General features: G+C 41.6%; 1 protein-coding gene across 4 annotated transcripts in view; it reads left to right on the top strand.

The window, feature by feature from the left end:
- Nucleotides 1–23,545, top strand: part of pxylp1 (2-phosphoxylose phosphatase 1) — a 166,439-nt gene that overhangs the window by 126,633 nt on the left and 16,261 nt on the right. For all 4 annotated transcript variants that reach the window (XM_080186415.1, XM_080186417.1, XM_080186414.1 and 1 more), the window contains one exon: nt 9,940–10,066. In XM_080186415.1, coding sequence (XP_080042541.1) covers nt 9,940–10,066 — 127 coding nt within the window. The remainder of the gene's footprint in view (nt 1–9,939; nt 10,067–23,545) is intronic.

Genomic DNA, 23,545 nt, shown 5'->3' with positions numbered 1-23,545 from the left:
CTAACCACTGTGCCACCATGCCACCCGTGCATGTACATGATGCAATAATCTGAAATGCTACACAGGCTAACATGCCAGCTAGCCGTTGAGGGAAAGGATTGCCTTTCAGTTGTGGTCTAGTGGTGAGTTGAGGGGAAGTGGATGTAGGAGAGAGATGCTTGCAGTCAATACCACCCTGCACCATGACAAATTCTGTGATCCTTGTAATGCGGCATGCTCAGTCCACCTGCTTCTCTGAATCAAGTCTTTAATGTTCTTCACCTGCACCTCTGCATGGTATCCTACTATATGTGGTTAACTCTTAATGTCCAGTTATAAAATAGAATACATGTTGCAAAATTGCCATTGTGAGGGTAACCAAGGGATCTTCAGGCATTGAAGGAATAGGCTCACCAACCTCTCGGGAAACTATTAATGATCACGAATAAGTGTGGCATTGCCAGTATCTCTCACATCCCATGGCATGAAAAGGCATCATCTAGTGCATTTGCTTTCATTGGTGTCTCTTGATAGTGCAGCATCAGCAATGCTATCACCCAACAGTGTTCAACATAACCTCAAAACCATGGTGGGGTTGTGCAGGTTTCAATTTAACTTAGCTTGAAAGTTGAGTGCAGCCAATCTTTAATGCAATTGTTTGCACTCAACAAGCATGCCAAATTTTAAATTTGCAAAACATTTTCTTCATTCCTCAGCTGTCCAGAAGCAATTGATCCAACTCCATTCACTTTGCTGCTACATTTGTGTAGGTGTCCAGCCTTTGCCAGAGATGGGCTGTCTGATGGAGGGCCGTGAAAAGTCTGACAACACCAGGTTTTAGTCCAACCTATTTATTTGATAATATACTCACAAGCTTTCGGGGTTAGCCCCTTCGTCAGGTGAATGGAGAGTTCTGGCCTCAGACAGAACATATAAAGCACAGACAGTTTAGAGATTACTGATTAGAATGCGAATCCTTACACCTAACCTGCTGTTCAAGACCTGAAGTGGCTGATAATGTGAGTGGAAGGAGCACTGATCACAGTTTAAAGAGATGTGTATTGTCTCCAGACAGTACAGTAAGTGAGGTTTTGCAAACCCAGGCAAGTCACGGGGGTTACAGATAGTGCGACATGAACCCAAGATCCCTGTTGAGACCGTCCTTATGTGTGCGGATCTTGGCTATCAGTCTCTGTTCAGCGACTCTGCGCTGTCGTGTGTCGTGAAGGCCACCTTGGAGAATGCTTACCCGAAGGTCAGAGGCTGAATGCCCATGACCACTGAAGTGTTCGCCAACAGGAAGGGAACAGTCTTGCCTGGTGACTGTTGAGCGATGTTCATTACGACAACGGATGAATGAACATCGCTCGACAGTCACCAGGCAAGACTGTTCCCTTCCTGTTGGCGAACACTTCAGTGGTCACGGGCATTCAGCCTCTGACCTTCGGGTAAGCATTCTCCAAGGTGGCCTTCACGACACACGACAGCGCAGAGTCGCTGAACAGAGACTGATAGCCAAGTTCCGCACACATGAGGACGGTCTCAACAGGGATCTTGGGTTCATGTCGCACTATCTGTAACCCCCGTGACTTGCCTGGGTTTGCAAAACCTCACTTACTGTACTGTCTGGAGACAATACACATCTCTTTAAACTGTGATCAGTGCTCCTTCCACTCACATTATCAGCCACTTCAGGTCTTGAACAGCAGGTTAGGTGTAAGGATTCGCATTCTAATCAGTAATCTCTAAACTGTCTGTGCTTTATATGTTCTGTCTGAGGCCAGAACTCTCCATTCACCTGACGCAGGGGCTAACCCCGAAAGCTTGTGAGTATATTATCAAATAAATAGGTTGGACTAAAACCTGGTGTTGTCAGACTTTTCACTGTGTTTACGCCAGTCCAACGCCGGCATACCCACATCATGACTACGATGGACGGCCACCAGGACTTACTGAGCAATTTGTAAATTAGCCAAACCAGGAAAAATCCACTCCAGTCAGCAGGATGAGGAATGGGCTGGGGCCGTGTTCACTCTGCCAGTTCTGGCAGGATTAACATTGAAGAAGGTCTGTGGAACTGTGTTCCAACGTGAGTCAGTGATTCTGAGAGAAGGGGATAATTTACTTGTTTCATGTCTATTTGAATAGCAACATAAATGCTCTGTTATGAAGTTGGCAAAATGACTGTAAATGCTGTACTGGCAGCAAAATCGCTTGGTTTTACACCATGCTCATGTGTGCACCATATAATTCTTAGCAAGGCTGTCCATCAGTGGTAAGCTGTATTTGTAGTCACTTGGATTTCAATAGAGTGGACTGATGGCTGGATAGATGAAATTTTTATGCTGCATTCATTTGAATTGCAAAACATTCTCTGACTGTGAGATAAACTGATGCTGGGAGCAAAGTGTAAAACCTATCCAGCAGTATAATTAGATATTCTTTCAAACTTTGAGTGAGACCATTTTGAACTGGAATCTGCTAGTGGCATTCCTGGCTGCAGTTCATGATGATTAATTAAGAGAATCATACTTTGTTACAGTCTGTTGGTTTAGAAACAATACCTCCTTTATTTCTTGTGATGTAATGATATTGGTACTCTAAATAATAATAGCATGAGTTCAATTTAAATATGATTACCAGTTACCCTGAGGTTTTAGTTGGTAAATTGACAATCCATTGTGAAGCTTGCCCACATTTAAAGAAATGGCTACTGGCTGTGGAACCCATCCAGAGTTCACATGTCAGGGAGATTTTGATACATAAGGCACTACCTGGGATGAGAATTCATAAAATCATAGAATCTACAATGCAGAAGGAGGCCATTCGGCCCATCGAGCCTGCATTGACAATAATCCCACCCAGGTCCTATCCCTGTAAGCCCACATATTCACCCTCTTAGTCCTCCTGACACTAAGGGGCAATTTATCATGCCAATCAACCTAACCCACTCATCTTTAGAGTGCGATACAAAACCGAAGCATCCAGAGGAAATCCACACAGACACAGAGAGAATGTGCAAACACCACACAGATAGTGACCCAAGCCAGGAATCGAACCCGAGTAGCTGTGCTAACCACTGTGCCACTGTGCTGCCCTTGTATGTACTGTCTGTAGTCTTTTGTGTCTTTGAAAATTAGTAACCTTGAATATTCAGTTATTTAGAATACTGATCTGCTAAAACCCAAAAAACGCTGCATTCCTTGCCTGACCTTTCTTTCAGAAGAGTTTCAAGCTTGATGCAGATCATTCATGCACTTAGCACAGATGCTGTTGCGTACATGATATTTCAACTGAATTCACAGTGTGATTCAAACAGGCCAGAATTAGAACATTAAGCATTAAGAATGGCACTAGATTCTGAAGTGATATGATACATTTAAAACCAATATTTCTGAAGTACTTTCCTGACATTGAAGGTTACAAAATTTGCACATATTACTCGTCATTTTCACTTTTTGTAGCATTGAAATTGCAAGTTCAGGAGTTTAAATATTGTGTTTATTCTGTTTTTAATATTGAATTTATTTCTAAACATTAGCTGAATAGCTCCTTGAGTGCAGTTCAGCCTTCCAGCTCGTGCTTGATCCTATTACCTTGACAACATGGCAGGTCTGAAATGCTTATTGCAGTGTTCAGGCAAATTTACATCAGGAATGCATATTCATTGAGCAGGGAAATATGAGTCTATTTTACATAAATACAGGAAATCCTATGCTATAGGCGTGCATCCTGGGGAAGCTGTCCTCATGCAAAATCATGATTTCCATTTTCTGATTGTCCTAATGTTCTCATTTTGTCTCGTCATGCGCTTAAAGGCTGGAGATCTGTGATGATTCCTGTTTATAAAAGGGAAGAATGTGGCTCTCTAATTCAAACTAAAGATCTGACTGCAGCTTGCAAAGGTCCAAAACAATGTGGCTCTTAAGCTGCTTTGTAGGGTTGTACAAGACCCACAATATTCATGCCACCAATTCCCGGAAATGCCACAGTCTTGCAAACCTCAAAAAAACCTTTGTCTATTTCCTTTGGTTTTTACCCAGCTGCACAAACCTTGCAGTTCATGATCTGCCAGAATTAGTTCAAACAATGTCAAAGCAGCTTTTCATCCTGTGGGGCCTCTGCATTTTGAGTAACTTATATTGAAATACATGGGCTGAATCTTGAGAGAGCTGGACTGTTTAGGCAGGTTGTAATCGGGTTGAAGATTTTCAAAGTTATAACATCTGTTCCAACAACAACACATTTTATTAGGGTTAAAATTCTCCCCATCACCCATGTGGGCTTTGCTAACAGTGCTATTGTCCATCCCTAATTGCTCTCAGGAACGTGATTTCATAGAATCATAGAACCTGCAATGCAGAAGGAGGCCATTTGGCCTATCGAGCCTGCACCAACAACAATCCAACTTTGGTCCTATCTCCATAACCCTACATATTAATCCTCCTAGTCCCCCTGATACTATGGGTCAATTTATCATGGCCAAGCAAGCTAACCCGCACATCATTGAAGTGTGGGAGGAAACCGGAGCACCTGGAAGAAATCCACACAAACAGTGACCCAAGGCTGGAATTGAACCTGGGTGCCTGTGAAGCAGCAGTGCTAACCTCTGTACCACCATGTCGCTCAGTACTATTTGAACTGCTGTAGTCCATTTGGTAAAGCCAAATGCCTTAGGCAAAGGGTTTCAAAATTTAACTCAGCAATAATTAAAGAATAGCAATATATATTCAAATCAGGTGTGTGACTTGCAGGAATGCTGGAGTTAATGGTGACTCCTTGCACCTCCTGGCTAAGCAGTAGAAATCTTCAGTTTGTGAGGTAACTCAGTGCAAACCAAAGGTTGAATCTAAGATGAAGCTAGTCTGGAAAGGACAGTACAACAATTATGCACGAAGTCATCATCATTTTTCAGAGAAACCTGCATTGTTTGAATATGTATTCTTTCAGGCATAGTGACAGTAACTTGCCTCTAGAGACACCATTTTATCTTGCTCTGTTCAAGCTATAATTAGCAGATCTTCCTGTGAGTCTGCAGACGTTATGTGCTGAAGGGTGGATTTTATGTTTGTTGATGGAAGCTGTCTGGAAATTTCTCAAATACAAACCAGAAATGGGATGATTTTCCAAGCCACTGATGTAGCCAGTTTGAAGCCCTGATCTGACCCATGAGGCTCTGATTTGACTGCAGCCCTCACATTTATTAGTGAAATAATTTTTTAAAATAACATTTTGTTTTCTCTCTTTTATTTAGCATTTTGCATTATTGATACATTAGTTATCACGGTGTTCTAACAAGATCCATTAACAGCCAGGAATACCTCGGAACTCTAGGCATTATCCATCTTCTTTTTTCACCCTCATCTCCATTCAGCTTTGGCCTTGGCCTAGTTAAACTGTGACACCCTGAGCCATTGATTACTCCACATACACATTCTTTAAAAATAATTGCAGGTTGTACTTTCCTAATGCAGCAGAACAAAGGCGAGATTTTTTCTGAGTGTATATTTGATGTTTGAGATCCCTGCAGAGGCCTTGACCATTCTCATGTTTAAAAGAAAACCATAAATGAGGCAGTCGTCAGGATTTCAGAGCGAATGAATGGACAGTACAATTAAAAAGCGTTTTATAAACTGTGGTTAGATTTGTAAAATATGTGGCTGTCTTGCCATGGAAGCAGATTGATTGTATTGAATCTGCTCAGTATTTTAAACTCAAGAATGAAATTATTTTATTTAAGTGGTGTAATTATATCAGGAACTATGCACAACTGGAATGAATTGGAAATGGTTTAATGTATTGGTATGTACAGTGATGTACATGTCTGAAATAGACCGTGCTTCACTCATACTAAAGAGCAGATTTTGGACTTCTGTATGTGAGGGAAACAGGTGCATGATAGTACAGTGGGAAGGAGGCTGGCCTCTACACCAAATTACCTCTCGGCTGTAGCTCGCACACCTCTGAATGGTGACCTGAAATGCTCATTTAGCTTCATTAATAAAGTCACAGCAATTTCATAGATTTCATAGAATATCTGCAGTGCAGAAGGAGGCCATTGAGTCTGCACCAACTCCTACCAAGGCTTATCCCGTAACCCCACGTATTTACCCCACTAACCTATATAACTTGAGACCCTAAGGGGCATGGCCAATCACCCTGACCTGCACATTTTTGGACCGTAAGGGGAAACTGGAGCACCCAAAGAAAACCCATGCAAACAGAAGGAGAACATGAAAACTCCTCACAGTCATCCAAGGCCAGAATTGAAACTGGGTCACTAGCACTGTGAGGCAGTAGTGCTATCCACTGCTGGTTAGCCATTGATGGTGGCTTAAGAAAAACACTGGGAAGATAGACATGATAAAGCAAGATAAGCCAATGGGGTTTGTTAAAGTGGCAAAGGAAATCACGGTTGAAGCAAAAGAAGTACAAAAGAGTGTTTAGCCTGATCAGGGGTTGGTTGATAAGCAAGCATCAGGTCTGTTAAAAGAATTTATTTACGTGGTATGGTTTGCTCATGTCTACGAGGATGAGTAGATAAAGATGTTAAGATATTGCAAAATACTGGAACAAGTCAAAATTTAATGGTGAGAGTTGAGGACTTATGTAGTTCTGAAGAAATATTGCCAGAACAAGTGGAAATATGTGAAATTAATGATGAACATATTAGTGTTCCATTATGTAAGGATGGTTGGAGAGTCTGGTGAAAAGTGGTGAAGTGGTGGGAGGAGTAATGGAGGAATTACCTTTTTCTGGGTTACAGTTTATCCTGGGTATGGATATAGCTCAATTACAAGGGGGAGTAATAAATATGGTGGTTGGAAAGCTAGTGGAAAATCAGAAGCGTATCCTAGGACCTTTCTGGACTGTGTGAAAACAAGATCAGAAAGCCACAGGTTGAAACAGGAGGAGGAGAATCCAAGGAGTAAAGGTTAGGAGGCTGAGGTTCAGTTATCAGAAACAAACTTTGACAAGGTGGTAAATAAAGAAGAAGAGCAGGTGGAGAATGAAGGAGAAACCTTTATTTCAGGAAAGTTGGCAGAATTACAAAAGAAATGTACAGAGACAAAGCAGTTGCATCGGAAAGAAAACATGTGAAAGAAATACTTATTATTTAAATATTTATCTGACTGCCAAATACAAATCTAATGATATGTTAGCCTGCTTTGCTCTTTTACCCTGACGAAATATTTGGGAAGGGAACTATCAAAGGTCTTAGGAGAACTTACAACAGTTTTGTTTTGCACTGTTTTATAATTGTGTTATTTTAAATAGAGAGTTTGTTCCATATTTTGGAAAATCATAATGATAATTGTTCCAAACAAAATTTAAAGGACCCCAAATATAGGAAAGCCAGTTATGTAACTGTGAATTTGGAGAAAACAAACTTTGTTTTTTGAGGCAACACTGGCCTTACTATTCCACTTAACAATGTTAATTAACATAAATTGGTCTGATGCCTGACACCCAAATGTTTTTGATGGAGGATTCTTCATTTGTTATGTGCCTGTATCAAATAGTCATTGGAAAAATGGCAAGCTGTTAAAACTTAGTGTTAGATTGCCAAATTTTTGAGCCATGCGTCCTAATCCATAGAATCCTGACAATGCAGAAGGGGGCCATTAGGCCCATCGAGTCAGCACCGATCATCCAAAAGAGCATTTCACCCAGGCTCACTTCCACACCCTATCCCCGCAATCCCACACATCAATTATAGCCAATCAACTCGACCTGCACGTCTTTGGAGTGTGGGATGAAATCCATATGGACATGGGAAGCCATGCAAGCTCCACACAGTCATCCAAGGCTGGAATCAAACCCAGGTCCCTGGCCCTGTGAGGCAACAGTGCTAACCACTATTCCACCATGCCATGCTCGTTTTAACTCAACAAGCTGAGGTTGGTGCATAATTTTCTGACTACTTTTTCCTTTAGTTAAACACTGGCTTGGTAACCATCTTGCTGACATTATTTTTGCCCAGGAGCTCCAATCACAGAAGTTAAATTGGCATTCAGTTTGGCATTCCAATACTTGTCTTGAGTTGGAAGTCTGTTGCATGCTGTCACTTTAAAAGCAAGTCTTCAGCCCCTGATTTAAGCAACCATGTATGCCTCTGTATTCCAGCTACCCCATGCCTTCACCACCATCCTTAAATGTGGGCCCCCAGTGCCAACACTCATATATTTTTTCAACTATTCCCAAGGAGGTGCCATCAGTTTACGCATGTACTCCACGTATATCTATACATAAATCTGTGCTTCTCTTGGCATTAGTGTAGGTATGCATTACTTATCTACATCTTCTATTCATCCTCACAATGAAAGGAACAACATCATGGCACAGTGCCACTTTTCATTGGAGTCCCCATGACTTATCCATGGTGAATGCCTTTTACTGCCAGCACTTCCACTTTGTCTGCTTGGCTGCTGTTGAGCTTCACTCTTTCTTGTATAATCTTCTAAGGAGAGTAACTTGGAGGATTGGATGTGCCCTTAACCTGTAAGGTGATGTCTTTGCCTCTGTCTTTCTCTCCATTTATTCAGCTATTGGTTTTCCCTGTGGCTCAACAGGGGACAAACCCTCAAATGTTGGGACAAACCCTCAGCCAGAACTATAGAGCATGATGCCTGCTATCAAGATGTTCTCAAACCAACCTTAAACTCTGTCAACCAGAAGTAAAAGACTCGCTCAGCCCATCATGAAACTTAGTTCTCATTTACAATGTGTTAAATGAATTTTCAATGTAATTGCAGATTCTTTTGGCATGTCTTACCTTGGGAATCACTGTTTGGGAACCAGTGGTCCAGCCTAGAATGCTACCAAAAACAAACTGACCATCAGTAAATCTTGGTATAGCTCTAACTAAGAACACTGTTGCATCAGTTTGTTCCCACAAGATTCTTGTTCTGGTGTCAAACCTGGGACATCAATAGGGTGGCATGGTGGTTAACACTGCTGCTTTACAGTGCCAAGGACCCAGGGTTACTGTGTAGAGTTTGCACGTTTTGTGTCTACATGGGTTTCCTCCAATTTCCTACCACATGCCAAAGATGTAGATTGATTGACCATGCTATGTAGCCCCAGAGTGTCAGGGGGATTACCAGGGTAAACATGTGGCATTACAGGGATAGTTGTCGGTGCAGACTCAATGGGACAAATAGCATCCTTCTGCACTGTAAGGATTCTTGATTTTATATACTGGAGCTCAAGTCTCAGTAATGACATACAAAGCGGTAATTAGGAGAACTGCAACTATGTAATGGCCGCCTATTTTTTGGAAGCTTGAAGTTACCACACACCATAAATTTTCCTAAACCTTCTTGCGTATCTGCACAGCTACCAGACCAATACATTCTGTAACATTTCAGTCAAGGAGCTCAGAAAATTCCCAAAAAGATTGCCTGGAAGACTTCCTCCTGGTTAATGTGCTTAATTCAATATAATTGGGCAAAAGCAAACCATATAGCGAGTTGTTTATGCAAGTCTTTATGTTATGGAGTGAGGTTGGAAAAGAGTGAAAATGGGCTTCCAAAATTCTGTGGCCACCGTCTATGGAGAATATCTGCATCTCTCCCCATCTCCACCCCTACCACCTGTGAAACTTTTGAAAAAAATTCCTGTATCAAGCATCCCAGCCACTTTCACTTCTGGACTTCCTTCAAAGGATTCATTTGCACCCTTCTGGAAGCTGATGCACCCTACATCACTGGCTGCATTGGTCTCCTGGTTTATGCAGGATTGTTTGGGTTTCCTGGCAAGCAATTAGAGGACAAGCGATGGTCAGTGGTGGTAATAGAGTAGTCATAAAGTACTAGAAGCTGCTGGAATCCATCTACCTTGTTTTCTATTTTAATAAGTTGACTATGAAATTATACTATATATTGGTTCTTTGTTATGACAACTTTAATCTACTCAAATTTTTATGTACTAACTGGTAACTTATTCCTGTGTTCTTAGGCCATGCACCACCAGACTATAAATTGCTGTCGGTGCATGTTATGATTCGCCATGGTGACAGATACCCCCTGTATGCCATTCCGAAAACAAAGCCACCACCCATTGACTGTACACTGATCCCCAATAGGTAAGTTCATTTGCAGAACATCTTTATATAATATTAGACTGTGATGGAGGAATTGTGTTTGTGATTGAAAGAAATGCCACCAGATTAAAATAGAGGGGATTCCCCTAAAAATACAACGCTGAGATCATTATTTAGAAGTTTTAGAAAACATGAAAGACTTAGTATGACAAAAAAACTATGGTTAATGGGAACTTTCCAATAGAGCTTCATTTTGAAAAGCAAATGGAAATGTTTGCAACCTAGAAGAGACTCTTGGTCAATTTGGCAACAGCAAACACTTGATTTATTACATGACAGCAGCAGACATGTCCTCTCAAAGGTACAGCCCGTGATGGTACAGCATTGAACATTTGTCCTGTGGGTAATGAATTGCAGACATTAGAGTACTGAGGAAGAGGCAATATTGTAGCACAGAATCAGTGCAAAATATTTTGGAAAGGGAAGTAAAACAGCTAGAAGTCATGATTAATTTGAAGCCAAAGGTATTAGTAAGTCACTGAGGTCTGACAAAGAGAATTCTGAGGATTAGAAGGATGTTAGCAGGGTATCATGGGTAGCAATCTTGGGACTTACCCAGAACCCTCAGTATCACAACGTAATCAATGCAGGAATAAGCAAATAAATACTTGGTGGTGTGGGAGGTCAGACTCTTGGGAATTTGTCTGCACAAGACAGATGATCTTCAGGGCCAATGTCCTCATAGACAGTAACTAGCAGTGCGGGAAAGGTGAATGAAAAATAAACAAGGTCAGGAAATAGAAAAATATTGGCATCGGGGAGTGGATGTTGGAAAGGAAAAGGGAATTAAATCAGGAATGTGATTCACACAAATCAAAATACACTTTAATTCAATTTACCCAGCTAACTTCTCCAATCTACATTTATAACTGAAGTTCCTCATCTCTGGGACTATTCTCATGAATCTTTTCTGAACTTGGTCTATCTTTTTAAAGCATGGCACCCAGAACTGGACATAATGCTACATATGAGGCATAACTATTGTTCTGTACAAGTTTAACATAGCTTATTTGCCTTTATATTAATATTCTCCCTGTTAATAGCGCCTAGTATGCTGTAAACTTTATTCATCATGCTCTCAACCTGTCCTGATATCTTCAATGATTTATGCACACATACACATATGTGGATATACATTCAATAACAATTAATTCCTAGCTCTTTACAAATAAAATAACAATATCGCTTCCTTCTATCTTTAAAAATATATGATGTCTCTATATCAATATATCAATATAATCAGACTCGATGGGCCGAATGGCCTCTTTCTGTACTGTAGGGTTTCTATGATTTCTATGATTTCTATGATTTCTATAATTATTCCGGTCACTAACTTTTTTTTCTAAACTAAAAATCTACTTTTATAAGTAAACTGAACATCTCAAGTAAGTGCATTTTATAACTGGTTTCCTGTTCTCAAAGTATGACTCAGTGTCACTTAGGTGGAAGAATGTTATGCTTCTCCATCTCATAGATATTTCATTCATTCCTCTCAGTGGTGAGTTGGCATACTGCACAGGCAATGTTGTGTATGTTGCTCCTGATGTTGTAGGAGTCTTGTTTGATGTAATAAATATTGTGTCACTTGCTGGGGACATTTTGATGTTTCACTGCCTGTTGGTGATGTCGCTGATGTTGTTGATGATCCTTTCTGCTTTTCCAGCTCAAGTGTAGGTTGAATATGGACTCTGTTCCTTCTTATTTGCTTCCATGTTTTTGCCTAGATGATGTATGATCTTAAAGTCTCAGCTTCACCAACATACTTATCTGGGCTCGCAGTTTTTCTGACTGCATCCTGGACATGGATAAGTTGTTCTTTCAACAACTCAGGCAGGGGTTTTAGCACATTTGATGAAGTGCTGATCTTCCACCAGTACATCAATGAATTGTTTTCTTGCTTTCCCGTGGTCACTGAGAGAGAGCATTTTGCCTGGCAGAGTTTTATACTTTATTCCATTCAACAGCTCTGCAGATGAGTTCATGTCAACTTTGAGAAGTACAGATTGGAGTGACAACAATTCAAGGTTTGTCTTCTTCTATATCTTGGCATTCCTTAAGGGCTTGCTCACCTGTTTGGACGTGTCTTTCTACAATCCATATGGGTAATGGGTAAAAAAAACAAGACATCTATACCCAGGAAGAGGTGATGAGGTGATGATGTTGACGCCATACTGTTCAGCAAAGCTCTTAAATTATCTGGAAGATCCATTGTCACTTCTTATTCTTTCAGAGATCCTTTGTTCACTGAACAGAACAATTACTGCTGTGACCATTGTTGTAACATTCAGATCCTTCACCTTTAAGAAAAATAGAAACTTTGTATATTAGTCTGCAATATAAGATACCATTCTTGATTGTCTGTGAATAAATTATCTCCCACACTGTACCGAGGTCTGGGTGATACTTCAGCATTATATTCCTTTGTGTGTCCCTCTGACTTGGGTTCCTTTAGCTGTCAAATCTCCCCCTTGTTCCATTAGCAAGATATTGCACAGTGTCAAAGCAGATTTCTTTGGGTAACCCTTTTTCTTCAAATTTTCTCAAAAGTTCGACTAGAACCTGAGCAGTGATCTTACTCTATGCTCCAACGTTAAACTTCAGCTTCAGATTTATGATCATAGGTTTATTTCTCACTCTTTTTGATCTGAATGTTTGTGTCAATTTCTTTTCTTTGGGAACTGTCACATCCAGACATTTCATGTTGCTGTGTGGTTGCTATGCCTATCGTGTACTCAATATTGTCATCTTCCTGGGTATAGATGTCTTGTTTTTTTTTGCTTCTCACTCATCCTGTTGCTCTGTCTCTGATGATTCCATTGCCATTTTCTTTCTTTGTTCTGGACAACTTTTCCCAGTGATTTGGCTTTCCACAAGCTCTTCCTTTTTAGCTATATGCTGGATACTTTCTTCTGTTTGTGAGCACACGTGATCATCCGTAGCTCTTGCACATATCTGCCTCTGTCTGGTGTTCATTGCTTTGTTGTTTCTTTTTTCATTGCATCAATCCTTCTGTCTTTCTCTTAACCTAACTGAAAGTTAGCCATGTGTGCAATTAGCATCTTCATCGGTCAGCTTGGCGCTTTGTGTGCCCTGGCAATGTCTACAGACTGTGATAATGCAACCTTGTCCTTGCTTCAGGGTGCACAGAGCCCCATGTCAGCTGATCTAGCAGCTTGTCAACTATTTCCTTAACTTTACATTTTCTGGCAGCATTTTTGAATCCTGTTCTGAAATTGTCAACAGGCTCACCTGATTCCTGCCTCAGGTCTTGGAATTCACACCAATAGATGTGATGATTTGAATTTGGCTGGAGATGTATGCTGAATTTCTCAGAGATACCGTGTAGGTTTTTACTGTTATCTTTACTCAGCTCCCAGCCATTAAACAAATTTAATGACTTTTTTCTCTTGCCCACAAAAGGCTGTCGCTGACGCGTTCCTCTTCACTTGTGTCTTTTAGAAAGCTACTGAATGTCATTCAATACTTCTCAAATCTCTCTACAACATTAGCAGCCTCCCAGTGTATCATAGCTGTCAGCACTGCTGCCTTACAGTGCCAGGGACCAGGGTTCGATTCCCGGCTTGGGTCACTGACTATGTGGAGTCTGCATGTTCTCTCTGTGTCCTCTGGGTGCTCTGGTTTCTTCCCACAGTCCGAAAGACATGCAGGATAGGTGCATGCTAATTTCTCCTTCAGTGTCCCTGAGCAGGTGCCACAGAATGGCAACTAGGGGACTTTCACAGTAACTTTATTGCAGTGTTAATGTAAGCCTACTTGTTTCACAAATAAACTTAAACTTGGACTGGAACTGTGTTTTTGTTGCTGAAATAGTCATTCTGTTTTCTCTCTCTGGCACTAATTCAGTTTGATTTTTCTATCTAACTCAGCATTAAATTCATTTAAAACGTTTGTGTTTTTACAACCTAGTGCCACCATATTGTGTCTTCTGGTTCCCATAAGTTAGAAATATTCACACTTTAAATTCAAAATGCTCATTGAGTGTATTTCTTTTAACTTTCTATATGGCTGGTGGACTGATAAACTCACTCAACAGATGCCTGCATACAACACTAAATGTGGCACCTTTGGATATATATTCACATAAGTATTAGTTCCTGGCTCTTCGTAAATAATACTACAAAATCCCCTAAAATAACAAGTGAACTGAACACTGAACTTTAATGTCAAAAACATTGACCAAATATTAATGTCAAAATAATGGTGAGAAGAATAGTGTTGACTGTTATTTAAGTATGAATGCCACAGCAACTTAAGTCAAGGGCAGATAGGTGAATAAATGTAGAGGTTTTGAAGTTACAGTTAAAGATGCACATCTCTGAAATTAACTGTATAAAGTGGCACCTCACTCCCTGGCCCTACATTCAAATGCATTGAAATGTGTGAAATTCCTTTACTTTAACATTGGATATGATTTAAGAGAAAGTAAAGTCATTCCAAGTCGAGGTACCATTTAACACTGTGATAAGTGCTAATTACTGCCAGTCAACAACTCTGGCACTGCAAATTATCTATTATAAATGTAGAGTCTCATTCTTTCACGTTTTAACTGGTATAGGAGATTTTTTAAAAATAAAATTCTCATTTCTTTCCCTTTTAACCCAATCTTTCTTCCCTTCTCTCGATTACTCTCTTTGTACCATTCTAACTTACACTTCCTTTGCCATTCTGCCATTCATTTCCAAATCTTTCAGCATGATTGGTTAAGACAACATGCAGTTGCTTGCACTACCCACACTCTGATCCATTATGTCCTGCTGAGGGTGCCAGAACATTTTCGGTCACTTGCAGAATAAATTGAATGGATGGAAGGGCAAGTCCAACAATTGGCATTTTTTACTGACCTGCCACAGAAATTCCTACTTAGCCATAATTTCCCAAGAAACTTTCCCAATTCTATTGATCAAAAACAACAGGAATAATTTGCATCCATTACTATTAACATAATAAATTGTCCCAAGATGTTTTACAGGAACATTATGGAACAAAAGGTGATATTAGGCCAAATGACTAGCTCGAAGAAGTTGGTCTTGCAAATGGAATTTTGTCCTTCATTGCTAGAGAGATGGAGTTTAAAAACATATTGACTACTGTGCACAGTTTTGGTCTCCTTACTTTAGAAAGGATATATTGGCACTGGAGGGGTTACAGAGGAGATTCACTAGGTTGATTCTAGAGTTGAGTGGGTTGGCGTATGAGTAGAGACTGAGTAGACTGGGATTATACTCTTGGAATTCAGAAAAATGAGGTGAGATCTTACAGAAATGTATAAGATTATGAAGGGAATAGCTAAAATGGAAGCAGGGAAGTTGTTTCCACTGACAGATGAAATTAGAACTAGGGACATGGCCTCAAAATAAGGGGAAGCAGATATAGGACTGAGTTGAGGAAGAACTTCGTCACACAAAGGTTGTGAATCTGTTGAATTCCCTGCCCAGTGAAGCAGTTGAGGCTACCTCATTGAATGTTTTTAAGTCAAGGATAGATACATTTTTGAACAGTAAAGGAATTAAGGGTTATGGTGAGTGAGCATGTAAGTGGAGCTAAATACACAAAAAGATCATTCATGATCTTATTGAATAGCAGAGCTGTTGAGAGGTCAGATGGCCTACTCCTGCTCTTAGTTCTTACGTTCTTATGTCTTAAAGAGTGTCTTAAATGTGCACAGAGAGGTAGAGAGGTACGGAAATCTAGGGCAGAATCTAAACTGTTGATGTTGGGGCATGGGTGTGGTTGTGGCATTTACTAAAGCCTCAAAAGTGATGTTGGATTGGAAAGCTGACATGAGCCCACCCATTTACAGTCTCCAACAGAATGATTTGGAGGTGAGTGAGGAATCCCCATGGATCAGTTGGGCAAGTATCTGAAATAGTCAACGAAGCAATTATTTCTGCTAAAATGTTAGCACTCACAGCCAGAACATGGGTTTCTTGAGCTGTGTGAAACTCATCAAATTCAACCAGGCAAGAGTACAGAGAGGACTGCCTGCCCAGTGAATGTATGATCCTAAGAAATAAGCGCAGGAGTAGGCCTTTGACTCATAGAAACCTCTTGATTCAACAAGATTCTAGCTGATTTAATTGTGATCTTTGAAAGAACATAAGAACCAGGAGCAGGAGTAGGCCATCTGGCTCCTTGAGCCTGCTCCGTCATTCAGTAAGATCATGGCTGGTCTTTTCATGGACTCAGCTCCACTTACCCACCCGCACACCATAACCCTTAATTCCTTTATTGTTCAAAAATTTATCTATCCTTGCCTTAAAAACATTCAATGAGATGGATAAGGGTAAGACAGTTGACGTGGTGTATATGGATTTTAGCAAAGCGTTTGGTAGGGTTCCCCATGGTAGGCTATTGCAGAAAATGCAGATGCATGGGATTGAGGGTGATTTAGCAGTTTGGATCGGGAATTGGCTAGCTGATAGAAGACAGAGGGTGGTAGTTGATGGGAAATATTCAAACTGGAGTGCAGTTACAAGTGGTGTACCTCAAGGATCTGTTTTGGGGCCACTGCTGTTTGTCATTTTTATAAATGACCTGGATGAGGGTGTAGAAGGATGGATTAGTAAATTTGCTGACGACACCAAAGTTGGAGGAGTTGTAGACAGTGAGGATGGATGTTATAGTTTGCAGAGGGACATAGATAAGCTGCAGAGCTGGGCCGAGAGGTGGCAGATGGAGTTTAATACGGAAAAGTGTGAGGTGATTCACTTTGGTAAGAATAACAGGGGTACAGAATATAGGGCTAATGGAAGGACTCTTAGTAGTGTGGACGAGCAGAGGGATCTCGGGGTACTTGTGCATAGCTCCCTGAAAGTGGGCACCCAGGTTGATAAGGTTGTTAAGAAGGCGTACGGTGTGTCAGCTTTTATTGGTAGAGGGATTGAATTTCGGTGCCGTGAGGTCATGTTACAACTGTACAAAACTCTGGTGCGGCCGCACTTGGAGTATTGTGTACAGTTCTGGTCGCCACATTATAAGAAGGATGTGGAGGCATTGGAAAGGGCGCAGAGGAGGTTTACCAGGATGTTGCCTGGTATGGTGGGAAGGACTTATGAGGAAAGGCTGAGGGACTTGAGGTTATTTTCATTGGAGAGAAGAAGGTTACAAGGTGACCTGATTGAAGCATACAAGATGATCAAAGGATTGGATAAGGTGGACAGTGAGAGCCTTTTACCTCGGATGGTGATGGCTAACACAAGGGGACATAGCTTTAAATTAAGGGGTGGTAATTATAGGACGGATGTCAGAAGTAGGTTCTTTACTCAGAGGGCAGTAAGGTCGTGGAATGCCCTGCCTGCAGCAGTTGTGGACTCGCCAACTTTAAGGGCGTTCAAATGGTCTGTGGATAGGCATATGGATAACATTGGAATAGTTTAGGTTAGAGGGTCATTGGATTGGTTCCACTGGTCAGCGCAACATCGAGGGCCGAAGGGCCTGTACTGCGCTGTTATGTTCTATGTAGCCTCACCTGCTTCACTGGGCATGGAATTCCACAAATTCACAACACTTTGTTTGAAGAAATTCCTCCTCAACTCAGTCCTAAGTCTGCTTCCCCTTATTTTGAGGCCAAGCCCCCTAGTTCTAGTTTCACCTGCCAATGGAAACAACTTACCTGCTTCTATCTTATCTATTCCCTTCATAATTTTATATGATTCTTTAAGATCTCCCCTCATTCTTCTGAATTCCAATAAGTATAGCCCCAGCCTACTCAATGTCTTCTCATAAGCCAACCCTTTCAACTCCAGAATCAATCTGGTGAATCTCCTGTGCATGCCCTCCAGTGCCAGTATATCCTTTCTCAAGTAAGGAGACCAAAACTGTACACAGTACTCCAGGTGTGGTCCAGCACTTTATACAGCTGAGACGTAACCTCACTGTTTTTAAACTCCATCCCTCTAGCAATAAAGGACAAAATTCCATTTGCCTTCTTAATTACCTGCTGCACCTGCAAACCAACTCCTTGTGATTCTTGCACAAGGACACACAGGTCCCTCTGTGCAGCAGCGTGCTGCAATTTTTTACCATTTAATTAATAGTCTATTTTGCTGTTATTCCTACCAAAATGGATGATGTCACGTTTACCAACATTGTACCCCATCTGCCAGACCCTCACCCACTCGCTTAGACTATCTATATCCCTTTGCAGACTTTCAGCATTCTCTGCACACTTTTCTCTGCCACTTATCTTAGTGTCATCCGTGAATTTTGACACACAACACTTAGTCCCCAACTCCAAATCAGCTATGTAAATCATAAACAATTGCGGTCCCAACGCTGATCCCTGAGGCACACCACTAGAAAGACAAGAGTAACATCACATAGCAGCCATGAAGGGAAGTGGTCAATAGGAATAGGGCCCAGTGAGCAAGAGGTGGGTCTTTTCAACAGATTGAACTCAAGAGAGGGAATGAGGGGAGATATAGAACATAGCTAGAGGTGCAAATTGCAAATCAATAGCTGACATGAAGGATGAATGGCCAAAAATTAAAGAGTTGGGAATTTGAGGGTTCGTATGTAAGTGACTTGGGGAAAGTTAGAACATTAACTGTAACAGAACCTGAGTGTTGGGGGAGTTCAACTCTGCTGGTACTTTGCACAGCCTCTAAATCAGAACTCTCAAAATACTATTGTGGGATTTGAACTGACATTCATTGGATTACTAATCCAGTAACGTATCTCCACACCACCATGGGAACAGTTTGGCAAGCAATATCACAAAATAAATTTAAAAAATCTATCCTAAAGCAAGAGAAAAACTTGGCAGGAGATGTTAAATCCACCTACCAGATGGTGTAAAAAGTATTTTGAAATTCATACACTGCAGACACAGTGTTTTCAAAATAATCTGTCAATGTGTAATGATGCCTCCATATCCTTGATGTATAAGTGGACTTTTGCCAACATTCTAAATGGCGGTTACACAACTGTTTGCTGGTAATTATACAGATTTAACAGGGGGCCAAGACACTAAGTCACCAACTGTACTGAGCTCTGTAAGATAAAAAGGTGAGGAAGAGAGACAAGGAGAACTTGTGGATTGAATCCCATGCATCAACATGTACACATTCTTAAAAGAAAGGAATTTCTTGATCCATTATGGTATTGTAGACTTTAACGCATTTTCAGAGGAACAGGTACAACTGCACTGACTTGCTATGACATTGTGGCCTGAGCCAGGCTTTAGTGCCAGCCTGACACATTACCCGCACCAAGTCAAGGCATTAGTTACAATGTTTTGGGTAAAATAATTCTGTCCATGTAATGTGACTTCTTCTTTCATGCGTTGCTCCAACTATGTGCATTACAGAATGTTTGAGATCGGAAGCTGGTAATGTCTATTTTTGTTTGCCAGCGTGACTGTACTCGAATGCTGTGCAGAACAAACTAGAATGTGGAAACTTTCCTAACAGGAGTCAGCAACTGTGTATATTTAGAACTAATTTCCAGGTCCCCTTAATGTTCACAATAGTCCAAAAGACATGCTGCTTAGATGAACAGGCATCGGACTGTGGCGACTAAGGGATTTTCGCAGTAACTTCATTGCAGTAATAATGGGAGCTTACATGTGACACTAATAAATAAACTTAAACATTAACTTAGAACAAGGATGCAACATTTTGCACAATGCTCTTTTAGCAGCCATGCAGGATTAGAGCTCGAGGTCACTGTGAGCTCTAGGTAAACAGAACTGGCAGCATAACTCAGAGGAATGTTGCTATAAAATGAATTTTCAATCTATTCACTTCTTTTCGTTTCTGACCACACTGTTCTCTTTGTGCTCTCTTTAAGCTCTGTTTCCTTTTACATGCCCTATTATGCATCAACATTTTCTTATCAAAGCTAGTTAGAAGTGCCTGAACGCTTATAGTGTGAAAAAGCAGCTGTAATCCAGTTTTGTAGTGTGTGTGTGTCTCCTCCAAAGACAGGATTCAAAACCAAAGCTTTGGTTTTGGAGGGGCGGCATTGTGGCACAGTGGTTAGCACTGCTGCCTCACAGCTCTATGGACTTGGGTTTGATTCCCAGCTTAGGTCACTGTCTTTGTGGAGTTTGCACGTTCTCCCTGTGTCTGCGCGGATTTCCTCCGGGTGCTCTGGTTTCCTCCCACAGTCCAAAGATGTGCTGGTTAGCTGTATTGGCCGTGCAAAATTCTCCCTCGGTATACTCGAATAGGTGCCAGAGTGTGGTGACTAGGGGATTTTCACAGTACCTTCATTGCAGTGTTGATATAAGCCTATAAGTAAGCCTTATAAATAAACTTTACATTTACTCTATGTTACTCTTGCTGCAGCTGTATAGGGCATTGGTGAGGCCGCAGCTGGAGTACTGTGTGCAGTTTTGGGCGCCGCACCTGCGCAAGGATATTTTGGCCCTGGAGGGAGTGCAGAGGAGGTTTACTAGGCTGATACCGGAGTTGAGGGGATTGAGCTATGAGGAGAGGCTGAATAAACTAGGCTTGTACTCGTTAGAGTTTAGAAGAATGAGGGGAGATCTCATTGAGACGTATAAGATGATGAATGGGATGGATAGGATAGAGGTGGAGAGACTCTTCCCGCTCAAAAAAGACAGTAGGACTAGGGGGCACAGCCTCAAGATAAAGGGGAGGCGGTTTAGAACGGAGTTGAGGAGGAACTTCTTCACTCAAAGGGTGGTGAATCTCTGGAATTCTCTGCCCGTTGAAGTGGTGGAGGCTGCCTCGCTAAATATTTTTAAGAAGCGGGTTGATGGGTTCTTGATAAGAGAGGGGATTAAGGGTTATGGGGAGAGGGCGGGAAAGTGGAACTGAGCCACAACAGATCAGCCATGATCTTATTGAATGGCGGGGCAGGCTCGAAGGGCTAGATGGCCTACTCCTGCTCCTATTTCTTATGTTCTTATGTTCTTAACTATTACCATCCCCTCCTTTCCCACTGCCTCACACTTCATTTGTTCTCCTTTTTCACATTGCCTTTTCCCATTCTTTTTCTCTCCTTAATCTGATGCATCCTTCTCCATTTCTGGTTGCCTGTCTCAATGTTTCTGCTCACCATTTAGGATATGGAAAATGTACATCAAACAAGGCTCAGCCACTTAGTTTTCTGTGGCTGATAATCCTTATTCTACCTATGGCTGGAACTTCCGACTGGCCACGGCATCTTCCAGTTCCACTAATGGCCCACCTGAGTAATGGGCTTCCCAGTGGTGGGGTTGGGGAGAGTGGGTTTGCGTTCAGAAGGAGACCCCGTTGACAACTGTGGAACATGCAAAATGATCCCCCCGCCGGCCAATGGCAGGCTACCTCTGTTTCACAATGAGTTGCATGGAAAATCCCATCCAAGATGTATGGAGTGAGTTTAGTCTGTAAGGCTATCTGTGGAAGTCTGCTGTAGTGAGAGGCATGTTATAAAAAGGTATCTATGCACAGTGGGTCAATGTATGTCCTGTATAAGATCAAAGATTGTTTTGCTGAGAGACAACTGTATTTTTACAATAACTGTGCAGCTAGGATGTTTAGTATGAATTTACAGAAGCTTTTGTTTTTGATCCTGTCTTCAGAGGAGATATACACAGTGCAAACCTGGATTTAAGGCTGCTTTTCTACACTGTTAAGGATTCAGGCACTTCTAACTAACTTTGATAAGAAAAGGTTGATGTATCATATTTTGTTACATATCCAGACAACCTGCAATTGAAATCAGAAGGAAACATTGATGAAAAACATACTTAAAAAAAAGGAATTTCTTGTTGAACTGAGCATTGCAGTACACATACGAAACGCACTGGATGACAGTGTGATACAATTAAAGTGTGGAAGAACTACAGATGGTAAAAATGGAAAAATTCACTGCGTCAATAAAATGGCCAGATTTTGAAGCGGTTGAGCAGATTGAAGGCCCCTGGCCCTCCAAACTAATTTGTGTCCTTTTCTGCAATCATATCCCACTGCACAGACATCCTTTGCCACGCACTTACCCACAAACTGACCATGCATCCATGATTTCCTCAGGAACTTTGACTTCCTGAAGCTCTATCCACTCTGCTGCTGACCTCTGACTTCTCTCTGACCATCTGAACTTCCATGACCCAGCCTCTCTTTCTGACTTACCCTCAACCTCCATTCTCTGCATTGGCCTCCAAGGCGGCCTTCACAAGACACGACGATGTAGAATCGCTGAGCAAAGACTGATAGCCAAGTTCCACACATATGAGGATGGCCTCCACCGGGATCTTGGATTCATGTCACACTATCTATGACCCCCACGACTGGCCTGGGTTTGCAAAATCTCACTAACTGACCTGGCTGGAGACAATACACACCTCTTTAATCTGCACTTAACCTTCTCTCCGCTCGCATTGTCTGTACCTTTAAGACTTGATTACGTGTAAAGACTTACATTCCAACCATTATCTTGTAAATTGAGTTTGTGTCTATATATGCCCTGTTTGTGAACACAACTCCCACGCATCTGATGAAGGGGCAATGCTCTGAAAGCTTGTGGCTTGTGCTACCAAATAAACCTGTGGAACTTTAACCTGGTGTTGTGAGACATCTTATTGTGCTTACCCCAGTCCAATGCCGGCATCTCCACATCGTGACGTCTCACTGTCCCAGGGATCAGTCGTGCACCATTGTTGCGCTCCATCTATAGCAAGTATATTTCTCCTTGGGTAAGGAGAGTAAAACTGTGCTACAGCACTACACAACTCATGTTCTCAAATCCTCTTGCAGTGAAGGCCAATATACTATTTGCCTTTTTAATTCCTTGTTGCACCTGCATGTTACTTTTCATTGACTTGTGAAAAAGGACACCCAGGGAGTTGGAACAGAGACAGTAAAGATGAAGACAAGCTGTTCAAAGAGTTGGAAGGAGGAAAGAGAGGAGGGCTGTCAGCCGGCATCTTTATCCACATTAAACAATTTTCGTAGTCCACCTCAGCCAGAGCCAGTTTGCATGTCATTATTGCTTTATGAAGGAGGTGCTCACAGAACTCTACTACCTCTTGCAGAGCTGTGGCCACAGAGCGAGGTGAAGACTGCAGTTATGAAAGTGATTGTGGTTGTGAATTTGTGCTGGGATCCTTCCAGGCTGAAGCAGGCAACATAGAATCCCTACAGTGCAGAAGGAAGCCGTTTGGCCTATTGAGTTTGCACTGATTCTCTGACAGAGTATCTTATCCAGGCCCTCTCCCGCACCCTATCCTCTAATCCACACACTTGCCGTGGCTAGTCCATCTAACCTACACAGCTTTGGACTGTGGGGGCAAATTGGAGACCTGGAGGAAACCCACGCAGACATGCAAAGAACATGCAAACTTCACACAGACAGTCACCCAAAGCTAGAATTGAATCCAGGTCCCTGACACTGTGAAGCAGCAGTGTTAACCACACTGTACCACCGTGCAATATCTGCGACATGTCCCAGTTTGTTGTCTACTGCTGCATCAGTGAGGTGACAGTCAAT

This window comes from Carcharhinus amblyrhynchos, chromosome 3, assembly GCF_965287045.1.
Source record: "Carcharhinus amblyrhynchos chromosome 3, sCarAmb.v2.hapA, whole genome shotgun sequence".
In the NCBI taxonomy this organism is placed as follows: Eukaryota; Metazoa; Chordata; class Chondrichthyes; order Carcharhiniformes; family Carcharhinidae; genus Carcharhinus; species Carcharhinus amblyrhynchos.
This window is presented reverse-complemented; position numbering and strand designations above follow the sequence as displayed.